The following is a 23,129-nucleotide window of genomic DNA, read 5'->3' on the forward strand; positions in this document are numbered from 1 at the left end:
CTTTTACAAAATCTCTAGCAATAGCCTGCTGTGCTTGGGCATATACTTCACTTCTGGTGGGCCAGTGAACATTTCCTGCACTGCATTTTTGCTGAGATGAGTTGGGGGCTCTTGTCTCCTCTTGCATATAACCCACCATCCCCAGGGACCAAAGCTGTCAGTTCAGCAGTCTGAATTTTGAATGAAAGTTTCCCAGAAATAAGTGCAATACCATGACATGAAAATTATAAACAAAATTAAACCCACTTGATTTATGTAGAGTTCAAGGCTCGTTCATGCTAAAGAATCTGTATGGAATCAGGGTCTCTGTGGAAGCCACCATGACGCAAAACACACTCCACTAATGTGAAAAATGACCTGCACCACTGTTGCACATTTCTCTTCAATTCTCATTTTATTTCTTAAGGGCACTACCCTTACACATCTGGTTTTCAAGATGATGTCTTTGTTATGATAAACTCACCATGCCTGCATTCCTTCTTAACAGTTAAGATAGTATCCATCAGCTTAGTGCTGGTTTTGCCCTGCTCAGAAGCAGCTGAACACTGGGAGCAATTCCCTAGGCAGGCAGCCATGGAATCTCCTCCTCCAGAGATTTTCCAGAATGGGTGAAACAAACATCTGCCCAAATTGTTACCCAGAAGTGAGTCTGCCCAAGGGTGAGGAGGTGAATGAGGTCACCTGCCAGAGCCCCTTTCATCTCTGCTTTCCATTACTCCAAGCATATGGAATGCCCCACAGTACACAAAGGGTTCTTTCTCTCTGGGGTTTTGAGAAGCCTTTCTTTTCAATCTGTTCTGTAACACTCCAGGCACACCATTTGACAATCTGAGCTTGCAACCCTTCAAAAACATAAACACTTCTTGAAACTCATTTTCAGCCCCCTACCAAAAATTGTTACTCAAGCACAGTGTTTGCTCTGTTGCTCCCATTAGCCATTCTGACACCATTGCAGCCCTTCTCATATAGACACCAGGTCTGGGCAGTCTGTGGGTATTTTCTTTTTTTCCTTCATCATGTTTCCAGCCCCTTGGAAAGCAAGTATGCTCTAGTTAAATCAGTGTAGGAGGTTACCTTGGTGCACACAGGAGTGCACTCCTTGCAGCTTTTATGCACAACCACGCTGCAATCTGAAAGAGAAGGTACATTTCAAAGCCTGGCACCAAACAGGGTCCCCAGTCTGCAGAAAATGTACTCTGAGGTTTTCCCTTTCTCAGATTCACTTACTAAAGTAATCCTCAGGATTCTTTGATGTATGAATCCCAGCTAGAAGGAAGTTTCTGCCTAACATGCTAGGGCGAGGAGATGCACAAGGTTCTTTGTGAATCTGTTACCTGCTGTCCGTTCTCCCTCTCCCTTGTCAACCTCAGCCCATTACATAAAGCAGGTACATCTCAAAGTAGACAGGGTTTCAAACAACACACTAAACCAAGATGTCAGCATTTAGAGCACTGTAAATTCACATGTAAAAGCCAGCAGCTACTTACAAGAACACTGCAGTGACTCCTTTCCTAGGAGGGCCTTTTCACAGACCATACATGGGATAACTCCTGGGAAAGTCCCATTTGTAAAATTGTGCCTGGTTGGTTTCTCCTTATCTTTGGTACCTTTATTTTTTGTCTTCATCCCCAAAAACAGAGAAAGGAAAATAAATAAATTAAATGAGTAAGATAAAGTTACTCAGTCTTAAAAACAATAAAACATTCTCTTGTAAAATCAAATTATTCTAGAATATTTAATCCCTGTCCTGGAATACTTGCAACAGCATACTGTACTCTTGCACCCAATATTGCTGAAGCCCTAAAATCATACAGGCAGTACTTTTACTGGCAGCTGGGCCTGGAAGCATTATCAAGCAAGACTAGCAGAAATACATTTATAAATCTACAAAAAGGGGTGGAACAGGAAACAAAATTTAAGAAGTGTTGTTGATTCATTGCACACACAGCTGTCAACGCCTACATCCTCTACATGTACGCAGCTCATGCCTCTGCAGATAAAGGTGCAGTTATGCAAATTTAGGCAAGCTGTCTTTAGAAGACATTAGAAACAACCTATTTTTAGTGAGTGGTACAATTTTGATAAATTCTACCTATTTTGCCAGCACCTTTGTTGGCATAACTATTACTGACTGTTACACTACAGGAGAGCACACAGACACAGGCTGCATGACCAGACATGCATGTTCATGGGCAGTTCTGACACTTGAACGTACCACCTCAGACAAACACCTTCACATGTGTTCCATGGATGTGGGGATGTCCTGGGGCACAGAAGGGCATCCCAGGGAGCCTGCAAAAGTCAGCAGACCACCCAGAAAGAGCATGTAGGCCAAGCCTGTCTTTCTAGCTGCTTTTTGATGCCATTAATCTAAAATTAGGGTGTGTTAGAATTAACTACAGTGTTATAACCTACTTTTGGAACCCTGGGCACTGAGAATTTCAGACTTTCTGTGCTGACAGGCACTGACCCCCAAGAAAACACTGCATTTGACCTGAGGCCTTGGAAGAGGGTTCCACAACTGAGTGACAGAACTGGGATTATGGGTGTGTGGTCTGGTTTGAATAGAAGTCTGTGATATCACATGGTGGAAAACTTATACTTTAAGGTTTTAGAATATAGTAATATATATAAAGCAAGACGGAGGTTTTAGGGCATAGGCTAAGTCTTTCTTTTTCACCTTCTTCTTCATGGTTTTAAGTGGTATTTTGAAATTGGATGAGAAAAGTCTGCATCATGGGCCACAGATGGTTGGTTATTGGGTTAAAAGTAAAAATAATTTAGGTGTCATTTCATAATTGGACAGTTTATCCTTAAAAGGCCTTTTAGAGAAAGAGATAGAAGCCATTTTTACTCTGTTAGGAAGAAGTTCTGTAGAAGTCATGGCTTGTGAGACTGAGCTATAGATAAGAATTAGTAAACATCTGAGTCTGAACATGAAATATGTCTCAAGTATTTAAACTGGCAGAAAAGAAGATAGAACACAACAATCTACCTTCTTATAGTAGGCCTGTTTGACTGTGCAGGCCTCAAATCTCAAACTCTGTAACGCTAAGTAGTGTTTACTTACGCAAGAAGTCCCATTAACTTCAAATAAGGCAAATTCAACTAATGACACTCTAATGTAGAAGTTTACACACTCAATTACTTTTTGAGAGCAATTCCAAGAACAGGCTCATATCTCCTAATTTTATTTAACAAAAAAATATTTCTTAAATGCAATTCATACATTTAAACATTGGCTAAATCACCAAATAGAATTACTAAGTACATCAAAGGAAAGCTGGTTTTTTAATACAAAGGCCATTTCAGGTAACCTGCATATGTTTTAAATTTAAAAAAAGAGATGTGAAAATAGTCTTCCTCTGACTTTTGTGGTTTTGTAATAAACAATTTATCTTTACATAAAAATTCAGCTTCCATCTATAATTCATTTAATTACAGTGACATAATCATACATAATAATATGGACATAAATCCCAAAATTACCTTGCACTTATTCCGTGTGCTGGTCATCCTGTTCTTCAGAAAGCTGAAAGTCCGACTCACTTTGTATTTTTCAGACTCATACTTTGAGGGTACAGCATATTTATTCCATTCCTCTTCCTGAACCCTAAAACAGAGACCAATGAAAAAAAGGTTCCTCATTCCAGTGGCAACGCTCCATTAATTAAGGTATAGCAGAATATGGACAGTGCTGGTTTCACCTAAGATTTACAATTACATGCTTTGTTGTGGGTTTAACACATCATGAAAAAGATTGCTATATAGAGGTGGCACTTGCCAGTGAGCGTTCTCATTGCACATCGTTATTGTTTTACATTGCAATATATTATATATATATATAATGTATATATAACAAATGTATAACAAGCTAGCATAGATTACAGTTGGCATCAAAAGCTCCCCAGCTTTTACTGCAATGGTTTGGACATTCCTGCAGTGGACAGGAGCCCCAAGAGCAGAAAGGAGCCCATCCCTACTTGGAAGGATTGAGCAGACAGCCTCAACCTCTGCAGCAGGATGTGTGTGGTGAGAGCTAGGTTGAGCTTGGCACACAGTTGAGGCATGAGTTCACAGAAGCCACAGGGCTCTACACAGCTGCTCCAAGCCCTGGTGAAAGGTCTCTTGCCCACAGGGCTCCCTAGATGGCATTCTTGCACAGACCCACTCCCGGCTCTCCGTACCTTTGCCCCCGGCACTGCTCGGGCAGGCTGCAGGCTGGCTCTGCAAGACACAAACAGCCACAGGGACTCAGACTGCAAGGTCATTGGGTTTGTTTGGAACTCGACACCTCCACCAAGCCATAAGCTTACCAAACCACGGGTTTGCATTGTCATTTGGAAATTAGGAAGGCAAAAACATGCATACACATACATTAGAAACAGCTTTTTCTAGGTTAAGACCACTTCCTAGTAAGCTTTTAGCTGACAGGATCTGCCAGAACTGAGAAGGGTATCACTTCTCTGATACCAGTCTCTGCAAACAGCCTGTTTGTAAGAACAGCAAAAATTATTTCTTTTGTTTTTCCTAAGAACACAGACTTGAATGACTCACCTTTCATTTTCCTTTTTCTGTAAAATATCTAAATTACATTCTTCTGACATTTCCAGTTACATATCTTATGCAGCTTTAACTATTAAAAAAATTAAATCCTCCTACATAAGGAGGAATACTATTACTACTCTAAGTACTGCCTAGGATGTTTAATGTGCTACAGATTTGTATCTTCTACAATTCTGTGATCGTATAAACGTATGACTCAAGGAGATACTTTTCACAAACTCTCTAAAAAGCAAAATAAAATATAAACAACTCAGTTGGGCTGTTTTGGAAGAAAATAAGCCCAAAAACTATAGAAAACACTACCATTTTCAAATTAAAAGCCACTCCCTTTTGCAGACATTTTTAGCAAAGTTACCACAGTTACAGTTCAGAAAGATAAGCACTTGCCTAAGTCAAAGCACCAGACTATGCTTTCTTTGAAGTGAGATACAGGCTTAAACACTCTTTACTGAATCAGCATCCCTTCAGACAAATCACCAAAAGCCAGGGTATTTACCAAAGAGGCAGCAAAACAAAAAGGGCATTTCAGTTAGTTGTCAGGCATAACCTGTGCCACAGGATGCTTCTGTAAGAAATCAGCTCCATGTATCCATGAGAGATGAAATCAGCCTCATACAAAACAGCACTGTGGAGCTGAGACACTGAATCAGAGAGTGTAAGGGCCTGGAGGAGGGGAGGACTACTGTTAATGAGCACACCATCTACAGCAGGTACAAATCCTTTACTGTTACAGCCTGGTAATTCCCTCTCAAATCAAGGCAGGTCGTATGTTTTAAACCTGAGCATATTGCAGGTGTCTTTTAAGTGACATGAGCTGTATGAAAAGCACAGAGTACATTTTTCACAGTTTGCATGGTTTTCAAATATAACCCATACCCTCACTGAGCAAAAGGTGTGTTGTCTTCTAAATATGAAATTATGTTTCTGGAAATAAAGCATGTCAGAAACAAGTCATAAAAATTTACAAGCTTCTTGCAGAGACACCTCCGACTCCACTTGATGAAGTGGGTAGGTTTTGTTTCCCAGTCTGTAGATACCACAGCCCACTTGTGTATTAGAGATTCCCTAGGATCTGTGGGAAGCTGGAACCATCTGCCCTCTTTGATGCCTCTTCTGTGTCATCCTGAGCTTTATCCTGGTCTATGTCAGACATTTAGCAGGAGGCTAGAGTAAGAATCTTTCAAAGAGAGGATTACTGCCCTGGTCTGCATTCATTTTTGTTGCTATTGGTCTCTCTGTATGGCCTCTCAAGATCAGTGGCTGTATCACGGGCATGACAGGGCTGCAGATGGGAGAAAATTGAGGGGTGATGGTAGGGCTACCTGAGGGCTACCTAACATATGTTGGAATCCCAGAAACTTAGAATTTGGGGCTTTAGTATATAGTAATACGAATGAGTCAAGATGGAGGATTTGGGGTGTTGTCTGAGTCCTTCTTCTTCCTGGGTTTGTGTGGTTCTCTGTAAACAGGTGGAAAAGGTCCGCATTGCAGGCCTTGGGTGGTCATTACTGGGTCAAAACCATAAATAATATGAGTGTCACCTTGGTATTGGGAAATTATAACTTAAAAGACCTTGGAGAGTGTAGGGATGCATTTCCAACACCCAGAAAGTGTTTCCCACATGGGAAAATTTAAGACTCACCCCTTAAGGTAAAGAACACAAAAATTTTTATACGCTCCTGATAAAGCATCTATTGGATCGTGTTACGCTTCTCCAAACTCTGTATCTCTATTGGCTGCAAGCCAGGTTATCCCTCCTAAAACATTCAGTATTTATATTTAGGAAGGAGCACAAAAGGAAGTAAAGGCTTTTTGGGATGTCTTAGCAAGGTGTCAGAGATTTCTCAGACACCTGCCTGCGGCTTATCATTTGTTTTCTATAATGTTTGTTATTTTGATATTTTTCCTTATTAAACCTTTTGATTTACAAAACACCTCCTGGGAGGAGCAGTCACACTCAAATTAAATATAGCTACTTCTCTACAAAGGCTGGACCCTCAGAGATTGATATATTAGCACCTGGCTTATTAGACTTTGGCCATGTGTTAATCTGTATCAGGAAGAAGTTAGAGCACTCCATTTTATCTTGTTTCTCTAGCTTGCTAGTTAAGTTCACAACACGTGAGCCTGTAAATACTGTAAATAGATAAGATATAACAAACAGTCCAAGTCAACATCTTCATTTCCCGTGTTATCCATCCTGACCTTGGCAGAGAAGAACAGAAGCCAAAACCATCACACACATACATTGCTGTGAGCTCTGTAAAGTAAGGTCGTCAGCACCGGGCCTGAAGCAGGCAGATATTGAACAATGCAAAGCCAGAAAACTGACCTCCATTTAAATCCCCAGCTGCAAAGTCCTGAGGAAGGCGCTCTCTTCCTGGCAAACCTTTGGGTGAGGAGCAAGAATAGGAGCGTGACCGAATCCCAAATGCTGTGCACTCCTGTGAGAAATTGCATCAAATCAGACCTCACGTCAATTTGAAATGCATCAGCAGCAGAAACAAAGTAAATCAAGAACAGCTGACCCAATTGCATGAATTTTCTTGACTTAAGGTTGAATTTTTGAAAACTTCCTGTGAATTCTAATTTTTTAACCATGATAAATTTTTTTGTATTGCAGGAAATACACTTGTGGGTGCAAGTTAGACTAAGAGACTAAAAGAAGGCTTACATTCTTCTCCAATCTGGTAATGCGTGACATCCACACAGTATTGTTGGCTATTACTTCTGATGACCAGGCTATCTACTTTTACCAAAGAAGGGGTTAATCTTAGTACTTTAATACTTCAAGAACATTTCATGGAGACTTCGGCCATGCCTTGGTAATTATTGATGTCAGAGTTTCCAAAGAAAGGAGCTGACCTCCTTCTCTTTTATCTATGTTGTTTTTTGCTTTTTTTCATCATTATTGTATTTGAAAACATTTTCCAGTTACCAAATATCTCAACAGTAAGACTTGAAAGGAAATCCCTTATCTTTTGATGCATCATTTACACTTCAATAGAGACTATTCCTAAAACTCCTGTTTTTTAAAGTAGCCCTACCAGAATTCATGTTTGTGCTGAACTCTTTTTCTCCCTTCATGTAATCATTTGTTGAAGGTCAGATAAAGTTCTACGGTGGCAACAAGTACATTTAACAACACACAGAATCTCTGCAAACAAGAAATAACTCTCTATATGTGTCTGAAGATCTCAAAAATTAATGTAGACAGGATACTTCAGAAAACCATAAAGAAGAGATTTACATTGATCAACTGACACCCCAGCTGAATTTCCCTGAGTTTAGAAATTGTTTTAAGATGAGAAGCAGACCAGTTTTACACTTTGCAAATCACTACACTTTCACACAACTAGAGTTGGTTAAACATTTTCTCACTAAATACATTTTAGTTAAAAAAAGCTGATTCACTGGACCTGAAATACTTCCTTTGAAACACTCCTGATAAATGGTGTGTTTTTGAAATCTGGGGCAAATCTCTGATGGACATTTCCTTCCCATGGCTGCTTTCTTCCTAGCCCAGCCACACCCAGGGAGTTTTACCTTCACAACTCAATGTGAGTGGTCTCTGGAGAGACTAGCACTGCCAGCTGGGAACTCATCTTTCCCCTTCAGGTTCAAATGTCTCTTGCATAGTTTCAGTGATTTACTTAAAAGGAAAACAGTTCAAACCAAGACAGGATCAAGTACCTTGGGCTGCAGATTGGTAGGCAAGTCCAATCCATGTCTGCTAGAAGCCATAGCATCTGAAGAGCTGAGAGGAGGGTAGTGAATGTGGGAACTGTCTGACACACCTCCACTTCCATTGTCTACCTCAAGGTCATCGAGACTGGAACTGAACAAGACAACAAAGTCTTTAACTTCCCTGAATTCCTCATAGCAATTTACTTTTACCCTAGTGCAACAAGCAAAGACACAGTTGAATCTTCTGAACAATGACAGCCCAAACCACCACAATGATGTCGGGCAAACCATGCCCTGAGGCCTCTCTCAGGTCTGCAGTCCCCTGTAAGGTACTCAGTTTCTCTGTCCAGGACCCCTCTGACACTCTGTCATAGACCTGCAGTGCAGATAGCACCCATGATCACACACATTCCCACCGCAGCCAGACACCTCTGGATCACGGCTTTTACACACACATCAAGCAAGTCCCAAAAAAATTAGATTTTCTTTGTTCCACACATGAAGCTGTCCCATCACAAAGAAGATAATGAGAACTGAGACAAGAATTGGAACTGAGAGAACTACTTCAGATTTCAGTACCAAGATATGTGGGTGTAGATGGATATTGTGTGTGTGTGTATTTGGAAGGTATGACATGGCTGTTCAGACATATTTTTATCTTCATCTGTGGCTTCATGACAGAAGATGGAAGAGAAAGACACTAAAAAGAGATTAAGGAGAGTCTTGAGATAGTTCATGAGGTTTAGTTCAAATGATAAACATTTAAAAACATAGAAAGCAACAAGCAGACTTAAAAATCTCTGGCTAAATCAATGTCAAACATGTAGAGACTATTTTATTGGCAAAGATTCCTGAGCAGAAGATTGTACTGAGGTTGCTCAGCAGTATCAGAGTTTCTCAGAATGAGTCCTTTTACCTGCAAGAGCAAGTTCATGGTCTTTTCATCAGAGTGACTGGAAGGAATGGTTGACTGCTTGCAATAACATTCCAGCCTTAGAACATAAAACTTTAAATTATGTGTGGTATTTTTAAATAGCCAGAGTTCCTACCAGGGATAATAGGACAAAAATTCCTTCACACACCACTACTTTTTTGAAGCACAAATCTATCTCTACTGTCTGAAACTACTTCCTTATTACAATTCTGGAGACAGTATTTTGCAATGTTTCTGAATAACAGCCCACATGACATCTCAGAAACAAGTTATATAAATGCATTATCAGTTACCGTCACACATTAAAATTGAAAAAGAAATACATGTCTATGTTAACATGTAAGCATCCATGACTTACTGTGGTAACTTCTCCAGGGGACTTTTCTGACAATAAACATGCCAGTTTAAAAACAGATTACATACTACTAGTCTTATTTTACATGTAATATTTATATCACTTCAATATGTCATATTAAGGCAAATCTCATGTCTCTGCAAATTTATATAAAGTTCTCACACAGGTATATCTAACCAAGGTCATAAAAAGGGTGGGACTATCTAAAAATATATTAGATAAAAATGTTCCTGTCTAGAGGCACAGGAAGATTATAGTATTCTACACAACACCCCTAAAATTAGCAAGAAAAAAGCCCAAAATAAAACAAAATAAAACCAACAAACAAAAAACCCAAACACACAAAAAAAAGGATTGTGAAAGAAAATCTCTGTTTGGCATTTATTATATTATCTGTGTTAAAGATTCCTCCTAGTTGCATAAGAAACTCAAAATTAAGGAAGAGAAAATTCCATTGCCCACTTTAAATAATAATTGGCTGACCCTTCTCTTCCTTGCTGTTTTTAGATAGATCTAATTCTCCTCCTCCAAACAGTCCTAATACCCTTCAAAGGTGGGAGCAAGATTGAGATTTCCTCCTGGGCAGGAGAGAATCTCATCTACTCAGAGAAGCAATAAAACTTTTAATCCAGAAAATTTACTGTTAATTTTTTAAAATTTTAAACTACTTGTTAAAAGCCTAATTTTAATGACCAAAAATTACAATTTCATCTTCAAAGCTCTCTGCATTTCTGAAGCCATTTGCAGGAGGGTCTTCAGACAAATGGCAGCAGACCTGTGTACCAGCAGTGGAGAAGAAAACAGTCTGAACCTGTCATAAACAGCAGCTACAATCTGCACTGCATCTTTCGAAATAAGAAATACCTACACAAACAGGAATAACACAGTCCTTCTACAGGCCTCTTCAAAGACTTGAAAGATTCCCAGAGACTTTAACACATTTTGAACTATTTTCTTAATGGAAAATATAGCAGAGGAGAACCACTGTGAAATTCTGTTATCTGTCAAAAATGCCACAATGGCAGTGACAGTGAAGAAGTGACTCTTTTTAGTTTTTAAAGAGTATTTGCATACAAGAAATAAAGGTATGAAAGTACCCATTTGCATTCAAAATACATTTACTAAGAAGACACTTTCATGTGTTAAAAATGTCTTCACAGCTCTTTTATGAAAACAGACTATTAGGACAATAAATATTAGTGATGAAAACCAGAGATTTCATCTCAATTATACTACTTATTACTTCAGATTCTGCTTCACCTTTTTAAACAAAAAGTGGTTATAAATAATCCTTATTTCTGGCCATAGCATCAAGTCAATTCCATACCTTCTTCTCTTCATGTCACCATAAAATTGGCCCCGATCCTTAACAAATCCACAGGTCTTGAATGGAAGATATGAATCTGCTACATAGAGACGAGAAGGTGAAGTGGTATGTCTTAATACTGCATTTTCTTCTTTTTTTACTGGCTCTTGACTTTCTTCATTTTGGAGATAGATATATTGATCATTCTCCTGAAGGGAGGGGGAAGAAGAGCTCTTAGCCATCGGGATTGAGCTGGTGGGATTCAGACACGTCTCACTGCTATCACCATCTCCACGAATGACTCCAGCCTGCAGGTACAAAAATCAGTGCTGGTAAGAGACAATAACAAGATATATTGTCAGGAAACATGGACCTGAGAAGTCTGCCATTTTATTTATGGCTATATGTTTTGTGGGGTTTTTCCCTACTACTTTCTACACCACATGAATTTAAGGTAATTTATATGACTAAGAGATTCTAGACTTTGCATTACTTTTCTCCCTAGTTAGAGCAGAAATTAATTGGTATTTTCAAGTCTACTGAATTTCTCACTCATATTTATACCTTTTATGAAATGTACTGATACACATATTTATAGATTTTATTAAAAACTACCCTTGAGTTGAGCAAAAAATATGCATAATGCATTAGGGTGGGAGACATATGGAAGAGAATTCAAGCATTGTGCAATTTAATTTGGAAAAATCAGCCTACACATCGTGCACTTTTAATTTTTCAGCACCAGTTTCCTAAGCTTTGATATAAATATACATGACCTGGAACAGAGTTTCTCGAGGGAAGGAAGGGAAAGGACTATTTATTTTTTGACATTAAACAATTCAGGGCCTGAAACCCCTCTCCTTTTGCACAAAGACAGTAATGGATTTGGGAATTCTATTTTCTCAGGTACAGGGATAGGGATTTAGACTCTAGTCAAAAATAATTCTTTGAATTCCCTATTGACTCTGCAGAAGACACTAAAACACAGTTCACTGTTATTCTTTTAGCTAGAGGCAACAGTCCTGTAATTAGATACTGAATCCTATTGAAAAGTCACATTTCCAGTTAAAACACTCCATGTCCAAAACAGCACCTGTATAAAAGAAAGAATAAAGGAAGGATTGCAACCACCTCCAAAGTCCTGGTCTTTCTGATTGCAGACTTCCTCTTTCCAGTTTCTCTTGAGATGTTCTTTCATCTCCATCTTAATTATGTTTCTTTTAGTAAAAGACAGGAAGAACTGCTGGCCTTTTTTACAGCAGGCCACATTTGCATTCAAAGACACAGCACATGCAAGTCTGGAAATACTTCTGTTGCGCTGTGCACATGACATGCACGAAGCTAAAATGCTTTTCCCAGCTCTTATGCAGCTGTTCCTCCCTGAAAAGTTATTCTTGTCTGGGCAGTGTTCCTCCTCAGCACCAGAGGGACCCTCTCCAGCAGCCACTCTGGCTCCTGCTGAGTGGTGCTTAAGGGAGAATTTGGCCCCCATCAGCAATTTTAAAAAGTAGAACGTGGCCACATACTGAGCAAAGGTTAGCAACCCAATCTAAAGGTTCCCTGAGCAGCACATTTGAGTAACATCTCCATCTGTAATGGAGATGCAGTTCTGCAGCTCTGTCCTTCCCTGCCAACCTTGATATTGCTCAAATTAAAGGTTCAAAGACTGTACTTTATAGTCCCCTGACAGCTGCCCACTCACGGGTCAATATTGCATATATTCACCTCTTAGATTCATCTGTAATACAGATTACATCTCTTCAGTGGATTTTGAACACATTCACCCTCTGACTTAAAACTCCATCTCAGCTGATGGAATGGATGTGCATGAACTGGATCTGCAGGGAGTGCAGTGGGTGAAGCATTTCAGGGAATGGGGTAGGGAAGGGCAGGGGGCAAAGAAAGAGGGGCAAAATCACACTTGCAAAATCTCAGACTTCTAACATTACCTCATAATTTCTTACTCCTGTATTCCAACTTTCAGGCAAGGGAGAGCTCAAAGCAGGTTACAAATAAATAAATCTTTTAAAGCATCACTGAAAAATAGCTACATATCACCAGAATCTGGCATCTGTTTAGCTAGACCCAGCCACCAACACATGTTGTGACTAGTCAGATTCATGCCCCTGGCCTTAATTATGGTATCTGAGTGTGTCCATGGAAGAAAGATCCCAGGTGCTACACAGTGATGTAAAATATAATCTGGTATGGACACTTTAGGTAATTTCAAGTGTTGAGAATCCTAGTCAGGGTCTCCAATATCAGAATTTTCCATGACAGTTGTAGGACCTTCACCTTCACCTTTTCATCAATATTTTGTTCTTGTTGACCCTGTAAGCTTCACTATGAACTTATAATTAACTTCTGAAATTATCCAGCAAAATTGTGAATGTACATAGAATTCAGAAATCTGAAGTGAGCAAGTAATATTGTATATGTTTCACAGGAGGAAGCACATTTTGTTTAGCTCAAAAAACACACAAAGGAGACAGTGACACCTGCCTTAGAGGTCTTCCTGCAGGCTAAGGAGAATAACTCCTATAACTGACTGAATCTTTTAAAAGAGACCTCATAAAAAGGTCACAAAATATAGCTGAAAAGAGTAAGATATTACTGGTTTTATTTTAGAATTTTATTAATTGACAGCACACCACTGCTGACAGATCCAGAAGATCCTATTATCATGCAAATAGATTAACAGAAGACGAAGAAAAATTAGTAAGAAGATCAATTATAAGCTTACTTGGTCTACTACCATGCAGTTTGCATATACTTCATCGCTTCCACTCAGCATGGTAGAAAGTCTGGATGCAGCAAAGAGAGTAGGGGGAGACTTCAATTTCCTAAAAACATCAAGGGTAGAGTGCCTGTGCTCTGGGAAAAAAAAAAAATATGGGAAATTTTCCATTAAATCTCAAACAATTTTCTTCTTATGCATACATATTACCATAAAAATGGCAAAGTTAAGCATTGAACACCAAATCTTAGCATTACAATTTGAGTAATATTTGTGCAATCACACCAAAACATGCTCACTTCATAATTGCCCAACATTTGCTATATATCCCAGGAAGCCTACAGCTGACAAGACCCTCAAGAGTACCACAAAATCATTCACATAACTAAAAAATAAGTATCTTGGTTAGCAAAAGCTTTTATTTTCCACCTAGGCTAGAACTTTGCAGACATTTGTGGTTGCAGAGGAACACAGGACAAGATTTATGGGGTGGGAAGAATTATGCATGATTCTGCCTATACATTAAACATCTGACATCTGATACATTAAATAAATGAAATACTGTTCAATTGCAGTCAAATAATGATTCCTTTAAAATATTCTACCTACTGGCAGCCACATAAATACTAATCATAAATCAAGAAATCAGTACTGTTCTGAAAACAAGACCAACCAACCAAGAAAAAAAAACAAAAAAAAAAAAAAAAACAAAAAAAAAACAAACAAAAACAAAAAAAAAAAAAAAAAAAAAAAAAAAAAAAAAAAACACCAAAACCACAAAAGGCAACAACAAAAAAACCACCAATAAAATTGCAAAAGGGCTAAGAAATAAAATAACACGAATATTGCCTTTTACAGAGCGATAGCAATCAAGCAAGACTTGATCCATGAACAGGATGTTTGGGATGAATACAGCATGTGATCAGTTTTTGATAAGTTTCACCAAAAATCATTAACAGAAATCCAGAGTTTAGTTTTCAAAAGTGTGCAAATATTTAAAAAAAACGTGGATGGACTGTGTATTTTATGCCTTTGAGCAGCAGAAATCCTGTCCTGCAGGCCCACTTCTCTTAAAGCTGGCTGTAAGAATGAAGAGCACACACCAATCCAGCATTTGAGCTGGGCTATCTTTTTAATGTAAAACAAATCAAAAACAGAAAGCAGAACAAAGCAGAAACAAGGCTTGTTGTAGACTGTGTAAGAACAGGTTAAAAAAAACCCCACAGTCATAATTTAGTTTTCCTTTAAAATGCAGTAAGTCAAGCATTGCCACTGGAAGTGAATGGAGGCACACTAGAGGAAAAACGATGTGATAGAGGAAACTACTGCACCCAGCAAAATATCCAAAATCAAACCACTCAAATAATTTAACTTGAGTTTGTCTGTTATTGAATATTATTTTTTAAATATTTTTATGCTGCATCGGAAATCTGTTTTCTACAGAGGTGTAAAGGAAAGATACCACTGAAGACTTTCCCCACACTATATTAATAAAGCAACATAACTGCTTTTGGAAGGTCAAAGATCCATATAGCATAGTTTGGCTTGAAAGAGAAGTTTAAAGGTTATCTAGTCCAACCCCTCAGTCATGCCCAGGGACATCTTTCATTGGATCAGGTTGCTCAAAGCCCATCCAAGATGCTTATAGGCATTAGATTGAAGAAAATTCATAATGAAAAATTACACCTGGATTAGAAACAACACTTGTAAAAGTCTGGTGCATTTGTTGCTTCGAAAAAAAGGTCCCAGACTACTGCCAAATCTGCAATTATACACCACAGCTTTTATTTAATTTTAAGATGCTATCTCATAAAGCCTAAGAACAGTAACCTCTATACTTAGGGAAATACGGAAATTCCCATTTAGAAATGGCACACTATGAATATTTGGTTTCGAGTCCTGGCAGGCCTCGTGGAATCTCATTCCATTAAAACATCCTTACATCTCATTCTGTTTCTCCATCCAGCAAGAATTGTAACATGATTTTAGTGACTGTCATATTGAGAACTGCTCAAGCTGCAAACCACTTCCTTATGTCTGACAAGATCCCAAAGCCTTTGTTTATAAATAATATAAAAGCATTGTTTTCTACAGCAGCTCATCAAACTCTGGCAGCTCACATCGTACAGAAATGTGATTTGGCAAAATTGGCAGTACTTTCTTGTGGCAAATAAAGATTTCCAAGGGTTGGTCTTAAACCAACAATCTGGCAAAAAAGTAAGTGTCAGGCTCTCCATTTCTTCTTGCATGCTTGTTACCCTCCCCAGCCTGCACTCCCTCTTGTACCCACTGGTACATCAGGCAAGGGTGGCATACACCTCCAGTGCTGGGCCGGCAAAATTCAACACATACCTCCAAAAAACAGCCCAGGCATTAGGGATCCCCACATCACAGTGCAAACCTGAACCTAAAAAGTCAGTTTCTTGACTTCAGCAATGGCCCCCCACTGCTGGGGTGCAGAAACCTCAGAGATAAGGGGACTGGTGTGTGTGTCCCAAACATTGATAGACAGCTGTGGAGCCAGCCAAGGATTGCCAGTAATGACATGATGTAGGAAGGAGCAGGATGTGGCTCAAGAGGTAGGGCAGCACTTTTCTGAGACCAATATCCCTTCTTCTGAATCCTGGAGATAAGCACAACACAATAGAGGTCAAGTGCAGCAATGAGGTCAAGAAGTAGGCATGGACTATAGGGGAAGGGTCAAGTCAACCCAACACCCACAAAGCCCTCTGACCCAGTTCCAGAAAGGTCTAGAAAAATGGACTGTGCATGGTAAATCATTTGTATACAAAGCAAGAAACTTAGATCCGGGTTGTGAAAAAAAGAAAATAAACATGCTCCTCCAAAGATGTACATGAACCCCAGGACCCTGGACAGCCCACTAGCTGATTGACACTGACGTCAGGACTGGTGGTCTTCCTTTTTTTCTCTCTCCCCCTCTTCCTCTTCCCTTTCAACCCACATATTTACCCCAAACCCACTGTTGTGTGCTTACAGGAAGACATTAGGAACTACCGTATAACAATTTGCATGCCACATTGCAATTTACTACTAAAATTTTTAAGCTTTTGCAGACTCTCTGACTTTTGCCATTTGTTTTGACCATGAGCATCTATGAGCATCTTGGGTGATCTCTTCCCCTTCAGGGTGGGATGTCACATGGGGTCTTTACAGTTTTTAGTGGACTGCACATCCCAAACCAGGAAGAACCCAAATCCCCCTTCTAACAACAAGTTACATTATTTTAAAATTCTGTACAAGAGTAACAGCCTAATTGTGGAGAAAGATGCTGCAAGGAAAAGCTATAGCAGAATACATTACCTGCAGCATCTTCAATCTGTAAACCTTTATTAATTATCCCGATTAAATGCCATATGTTTTCCTGGAGATGCTCCAGTTAGCCTGTTGTTAACTGTGAGATGACTAAATAAATATTCATTGGGGTTTTAAATAGTAACAAATTATTTGAGGCTTCATAGAATCACAGAATTATGTACATTGGAAAAGACCTCCATGACAGAACTATGTACAATGGCAGTGTGACCCCACTGCACCTCTTCACTCCCACTCTGCCCCTCACCCCCTCAATTTCAAACATGTGAAGGAATGACGACATCAAACCAACTTAAACATGAGAAGTTTAAAGCCTTGCTGAATGTGAGGGAGACCAATATTAATTACACATTGACTGTGCTTGCTTCCACCCGAAAGGCCCAGCAACTTATTTCCACCAGAAAGGCCCAAGTAGTTTAAAAAAAATTACAAAATCGTTGCAAATGTCCAAATACCACACATTGCATTCCTACAGCTTCACTAACAGCCTCTAGTCCACCTTGCTGGCTACAAGTCCTCTTGGTCTTACAGGGACCATCAGCAGACCTTTCCTTCCAGGTTAACATGGCAGCACATAACAGCTCACTCTGCTGGGTACCAGCAGGAATATGCAACAAAGCTGCACTTGCCTGGAAGATGAAGAGTATCAACAAAATCCATTTTCAAATAAAATGTCTCAGAAATCTCTCCTAGGCATTCAAAAAGGTTATTCACACTGCAGATGCAAAAATTCAGCATAGTTTGTGAAATAAACAGGACTGCCAGAGCAAACTGGCAAAGGTGTCCCCAGAGGAGTTTAGGTTCTGTAAGATATTGGAAATGGATCTCAAGATGCTTACTAAAATAAGAATGATCTAAACAGAACAGAGGAGAATTTGCTTTGCTACTGAAATCACCTAACAAGCACAGCTCAAAAGCTGATCTTTCTGCCAGAACTGAACACCCTCTGGCTCTACACTGTGATCACAGAAAAAGAATAAAGACATGTCTTCTTTAGAAGAGCTTGTGGCTCTCTGCCATATGTCTGATAAACAGTCAAGATGGATGCATGTGTCATTTAGATCTCATGCTGGGAAGAATAATCTCCAAACACGAGTAAAATAAAACACCTTGACCAAAGAGTAACTAGGCACAAGTTCTCAGCATCTTCTCTAATATTGTAGAGTTACACAGCAAAGGCAGCACATTTATCAGCCACAAAGCTTTTACAAATGCTGTAACTTAAAAAAATCATGTTATCATCATAGCAGTAATTAAAAACATGTTTCATGTTTGTGTAAGAAAATGTATAGCCTTGAATGGTCTGTGTCAGAAAATGGCAAGAACACAACACTGATTTTTTTTTTTTTTTACAAAATTCAAAACTTAAGTTGTTTCATGGGAGAACACACAGCAAAAGCGCAGTTAAATACATCAACATGACCAAGCCAAGAGCCAGGAAAGAAATTACAAACTCCCTTCTCTAGATGTAATGAATAGTTTTCAGACAGCTCATCACATTTACCCCCAGCAATCTGCGCAGGGATTAATGTATAATTGGAAGTCAGTGAAAAACAGTTGTTTAGGTCATGAGCATGAGTCATGTAGGACTGCAGATAGACTGCTCTAAAGCCAGGTCACCTGAATTTTAAGAAAGAAGTTCCTAGCATGGTTCCATCTGAAACAACATGCACGTTATGGACATGAACCATGCAACCCATTCCAGAGGAAGAACTGCACCCTTAATTGAGATGTCTTCATTCAGATAGCACAACTACTCATGACAACAAAATTAAGCAAGTACTTGACAATAAGCCTACATGGAGGGTAAAGGATGCAGGGTTTGAAGTGTTATTGTCATAGGTGAGCATTTAACTGTCTAAAATCTACAAAGTAGAAACTAAAGCACTGTGTTACCCATATACTGAACAAGGGGGACCAGGAATATAGATGCTGGAAAATAATGCTAACATGTTCAAGAGGTAGTCCTAAAGTAGCCACTAAGAATAAAAGCACTTGTCAATATGACTTTAGTCTTGGTCACCTAAATGTGGGCTGTAAGAAAGTATCTGTTTCCAATATGGGATTCACAGTCCTGACTTCCTCCCTGAAGAAGACACCTTACCTACTACACAAATGAATATACAAACAGAAATAAGTTGGTGTCTCATTTTATAGAGCAGTACACCAAAAAAAAAAAAGGTACTTTCCCATGATATGGGATGTACCCATATGGGATGTTCTCTTCACACCTCTGCATGAGTGGAATCAGTGTATAACTCCCACCTCCAAGTGCAGTAGGACTCATCAGGGACAGATATTCTCAGCAACTCTGAAGGTTTTTAAAGCTTCCAAAAAGAGTGAAAGGGTCACTGTCTCTGAGCAGGTAGGTCTGTGCAGAGTAAAGACTATGCCTTGTGACAATTTCATATGAAACAACAAAATAAATACTTCTGGTGTCTGACAGTAAGAAAAAAACAGCCCAATTACTAAGACAAGAGTCATGTTCACACTGCCTGTACAGCCTAATTACCCTTTAAATACGCCATGCCCAGCAGCTTCAGCAGGAGGGGGCTATCTGCAATGCATGTCCCAAACGAGTGAAGTCTGCACTTGGCTCCTGACAGGCTCCCTGAGTTCAGAGGAAGGGCAGAGGCTGCACACTCAGTCTGAAAGTCTCCTGAGCAGTGATGAAAACTGACTTCCACCTCAAAAAGTGAAAACATTGATATACATAGTTGGAAGTGGTTTGTGACAACTTTGACTCTCCGTTCTGAACTGTGTCTACATAGCTCCTAGTAGGAGCAACCCTAGGTCAAAACAGCCTGATGTTTCAGAGGGAAAGGGTGGCAGTTGGAATTTCATGGTCCAGAACAGCTGGAGCACCCGGCACAGGTACAAGATTTCATGATTTGTGGAGTGGCTGGAAGAACTGTTTCCTGCCAGACACTGCAAGTTTCTTGTTCACTGAGACCTGAACCCTTGAATGAAATGGAATGAAATGCAGCTATGAGCTAGGTGCCCCACACCTGCATGCCAGGATCAACTGCTCATGTTCAGGCACTTAGAGAAAAAAAACAGAGATCACGAGCTTAGATCATGAGCCTGCTCTCCCCTCACACAGGCACTTCTCCCACCAAATCAACACACAGAATTTCAATGCCCCAAGCACAAATGAACCCTTGAACTTTACCACTGAAATATGTACAGGTACCCAAAAGCACCTTCTTGCTCCAACAACCCCACATATAAGGTCAGCTGTGTGTACAAGCCAAGTCTGTGGTATGCTACTAACAGAGATGGAAAACAAGGTGCAATATGTGCAAGGTAACATAGAAACACCACATCTGCATCCAGTGCCTTAAAACTGGTGGAGTATTTTAAAAAAATCTGTCTAAACAAAAGTGAATGAAGGACAGGTGCACAGCTACAGCATTTGCAGATAAAATTAGTCCTCCTTTGAGATGGAATAAACACATGCTGTACAACTTGGAACTCATTTCATCTCTGCAAATTGCATGTGCATCTATACACACTGCAGAAACTCCTGTGCAGTTGGGAAACAATGAATTTCCTCATGAAAAGAAGGAAAAAGTTGAGATAGTGCCTTGCACATTAAAACATGCATCCTATACATGTTTTTCACTCTAAACTGGGTCAAAGTCTCAGTCTGTGTAAAAATTATTCTCTTGGCTTACTGAATTTAATGACACTGATGCATCTTACATCTCTGACTTGTTTTTTCCCCCTTCTGAAACACAAAACCCTCCAAATTCTATGAAAGGAAGCAGAAATCATATTTTTTTGACATTCTTTGTCTTCATTCTTTTGCTTTTATAAGCAGTAAATTTTTTTCTTTCCTCATTAAAGCTTCCGATCATAATTCTTCCTTACATAAACTTACTGGTCAGTGTCTTTGAGCCTCCTTAAAACTCCCCTTTTTCATACTGACAGCATTTATAAGCCCTACCTCCCAAAGATTTCTCCACAAAGAAGGATAATGTCTAACTGTGCAAAGACAGTAACTAATGCTTTTCCTTTCCTTTTGCAGAAAGCAAAAGATTTTTCTCTTCATTCTGGTATGATTTTTCTCATAACTTAAAAAAAACCCAAAACAACCACCAAAACAAACAAAAAACAAAAGCCCACCAAATCCCCCACCAGTTATGTGTTGAGACACAGCTGAATTACCAAATTGTCCCTAAATGAAAATAACTGCAACCAGCAGAACTTTTGCAGCTGCTGCCATGCCATGCAGCTCCAGGCTGTCAGAGTTCCTCAGTGAGAGTTACACATACATCAAGAAAAAAAAAAAAAAAAGCCTTAAGAGAGTAAAGAAATGAAAACAATTGTGAAGAACAGTACATAATCTGAGTAAAAAATTACACTCTTTTTACTTAGAGAATTCCAACTCCATTTTCTAAAAAGGCATAAAAACAGTGCAATGGACTTCTGATAGAAAGAAAATCTACCTCACACAAGCTGTTTACAGAGCCACCTTCACAGAAGCAGAAAATTAAAATGAGGCAGAGCTGTAAAGAGATCTTTTAAAAGAAGAGTCCATTTAAAAGAAGATAGCTTTTTCTACCTGGTTTGGATGCCCTTCTTCGAATCCTCATTTTAGGTAAGGAAGGCCAAGAGTAATTAAAAGGTGAATCTGAGTCTGAATCCATTTTTGTGCTAAATAAACAGAGAGCAGATTCTCAAAGTTGCACTTTGTTGTTCTCAATAGCAAGTCAAGCCTAAGAGTAATGTGGAATAAACGAATGGACAAAGAAGGATCAAATTGCCCACTAAACACAGGGGAGGGAGAAGCTGTAAATGTTTGCTCTCTTCAGGCGTCCAGGCATGTAGACAGATCAGGCTGCAAATATTAAAGCAGAAGCAAGAAGGTTAAAGTATGAGAGCTTCGAGCTGAGCTGCTGTATCGTGGTCCAGAGCTATTTGAAAGGTCACTGTGTGCCAATGAATCATTAACTCACCTTTCAATTTTGATGCAAATGAAAACAATAGGAGCCGGGTAAAGGAATGAGAAAATACTTCTCAAAAGCAAATAAACTATTGCAAAGTTTTGTTTCCATGTTAAAAAGTACAGGTTAGAAGATCTCAATTTAAAGGCTAAATGCTGGAACTAAAGAAGCCAAAGATGAAAACCAAACTATGAGCACTAATCAATCTGCTGGGCCCTATATCACTGCAGAGTAATACCCCTCTTCTCATCGTTTATGATTTTGGCAGACCTTGGGATGCTGCAGCTGGAAAAGAAGTGATAACCCACTCAAAATCTGTCACTCTCATCTTTCTAGCTCAAACGAGCTTAAGTGTCATGAAGAAAGATTACACTGTCATTAGAGGAGCATTTTTTTCCAATAATATTTAGTCTGCACAGTAATTTCTCCTTCACACAGTTACCAAGATAGACAGTGAATCATCAAGATTTTGTAGAGCTGGCACCTTTACAGCTCTGGTCTAACCTCACTGCAATGCACAATACAGCTAGTGACTAATTTACAACAAATCTTCCATTCTTATACAGTCTCCCTGAACAACTCATAGGCAATTAGTATTCAGTAGGAACTCATTATCCCTTCCCCCAACATCTTTACGCTACACAAACTACGTTTTTTTTTCAAACAGGCTTATATGTGGCTATACAAGAGCTAATACAAAAATAACATGTCCACTGTTTTTTAACCAACTCCAGCAAACATTTCTTTTAGTTACCCCACAATGTATGTGGTTTTGTATTCCACATAAAGGAGGAGAGGGAATGTGGATCAGCTTAAATGTCAGGTTTTGGAAGATGATGACATTTGAGCTTGTTAACATTCCTTACTTCACTTCAATTATTTTTCAGGCTGCTAGGGTCCGCAGTGCTACTTCTGTATTATGTTTCAAGTGATTCTTTGATCCACATTTCAGTCAGAGATAACAATGTATTTGTTGAAGAAAATAATGCAATTCAAATGCAAATTTAATTGAAAACCCGCTAGAAAAATATCCATCACATTTTCAGGGATAAAATAATTATACAAGCCCTCCACAAAGTGCACAAATTACATAAAACACAGTTGAAACACATCATTGTTCTGCCCTTTCCTTAACTGAAGTTCTGCCAGCTTTGTTAGGCCTGAAAAGAATAATTCACCCCAGACGCTGGAAGCCTTAGACTTTCACTTTAAATATTAGACACTCACAGAGACTTTGTTTGATTTATATGTATAATTAACAG

At 39.1% G+C, this 23,129-nt stretch overlaps 1 protein-coding gene and 1 long non-coding RNA gene across 2 annotated transcripts in view; one reads left to right on the forward strand and one right to left on the reverse strand.

The window, feature by feature from the left end:
• Positions 1-14,367, forward strand: part of LOC136374035 (uncharacterized) — a 301,364-nt gene extending 286,997 nt beyond the window's left edge. Inside the window, exon 2 of the long non-coding RNA XR_010745797.1 lies at positions 14,267-14,367. This is a non-coding gene — a long non-coding RNA (uncharacterized lncRNA). The remainder of the gene's footprint in view (positions 1-14,266) is intronic.
• ARHGEF28 (Rho guanine nucleotide exchange factor 28) overlaps positions 1-21,627 on the reverse strand; it is a 62,429-nt gene extending 40,802 nt beyond the window's left edge. The window contains exons 1-9 of the mRNA XM_066339167.1: positions 21,486-21,627; positions 13,592-13,722; positions 10,870-11,156; positions 8,260-8,404; positions 6,899-7,010; positions 4,188-4,227; positions 3,490-3,613; positions 1,488-1,620; positions 1,075-1,130 (exon numbers count right to left, since the gene is read on the reverse strand). Coding sequence (XP_066195264.1) covers positions 1,075-1,130; positions 1,488-1,620; positions 3,490-3,613; positions 4,188-4,227; positions 6,899-7,010; positions 8,260-8,404; positions 10,870-11,156; positions 13,592-13,722; positions 21,486-21,570 — 1,113 coding nt within the window. The 5' untranslated portion in view covers positions 21,571-21,627. The remainder of the gene's footprint in view (positions 1-1,074; positions 1,131-1,487; positions 1,621-3,489; positions 3,614-4,187; positions 4,228-6,898; positions 7,011-8,259; positions 8,405-10,869; positions 11,157-13,591; positions 13,723-21,485) is intronic.
• Positions 21,628-23,129: the final 1,502 nt, after the last annotated feature.

This window comes from Sylvia atricapilla, chromosome Z (genome assembly GCF_009819655.1).
Source record: "Sylvia atricapilla isolate bSylAtr1 chromosome Z, bSylAtr1.pri, whole genome shotgun sequence".
NCBI classification, from domain to species: domain Eukaryota; kingdom Metazoa; phylum Chordata; class Aves; order Passeriformes; family Sylviidae; genus Sylvia; species Sylvia atricapilla.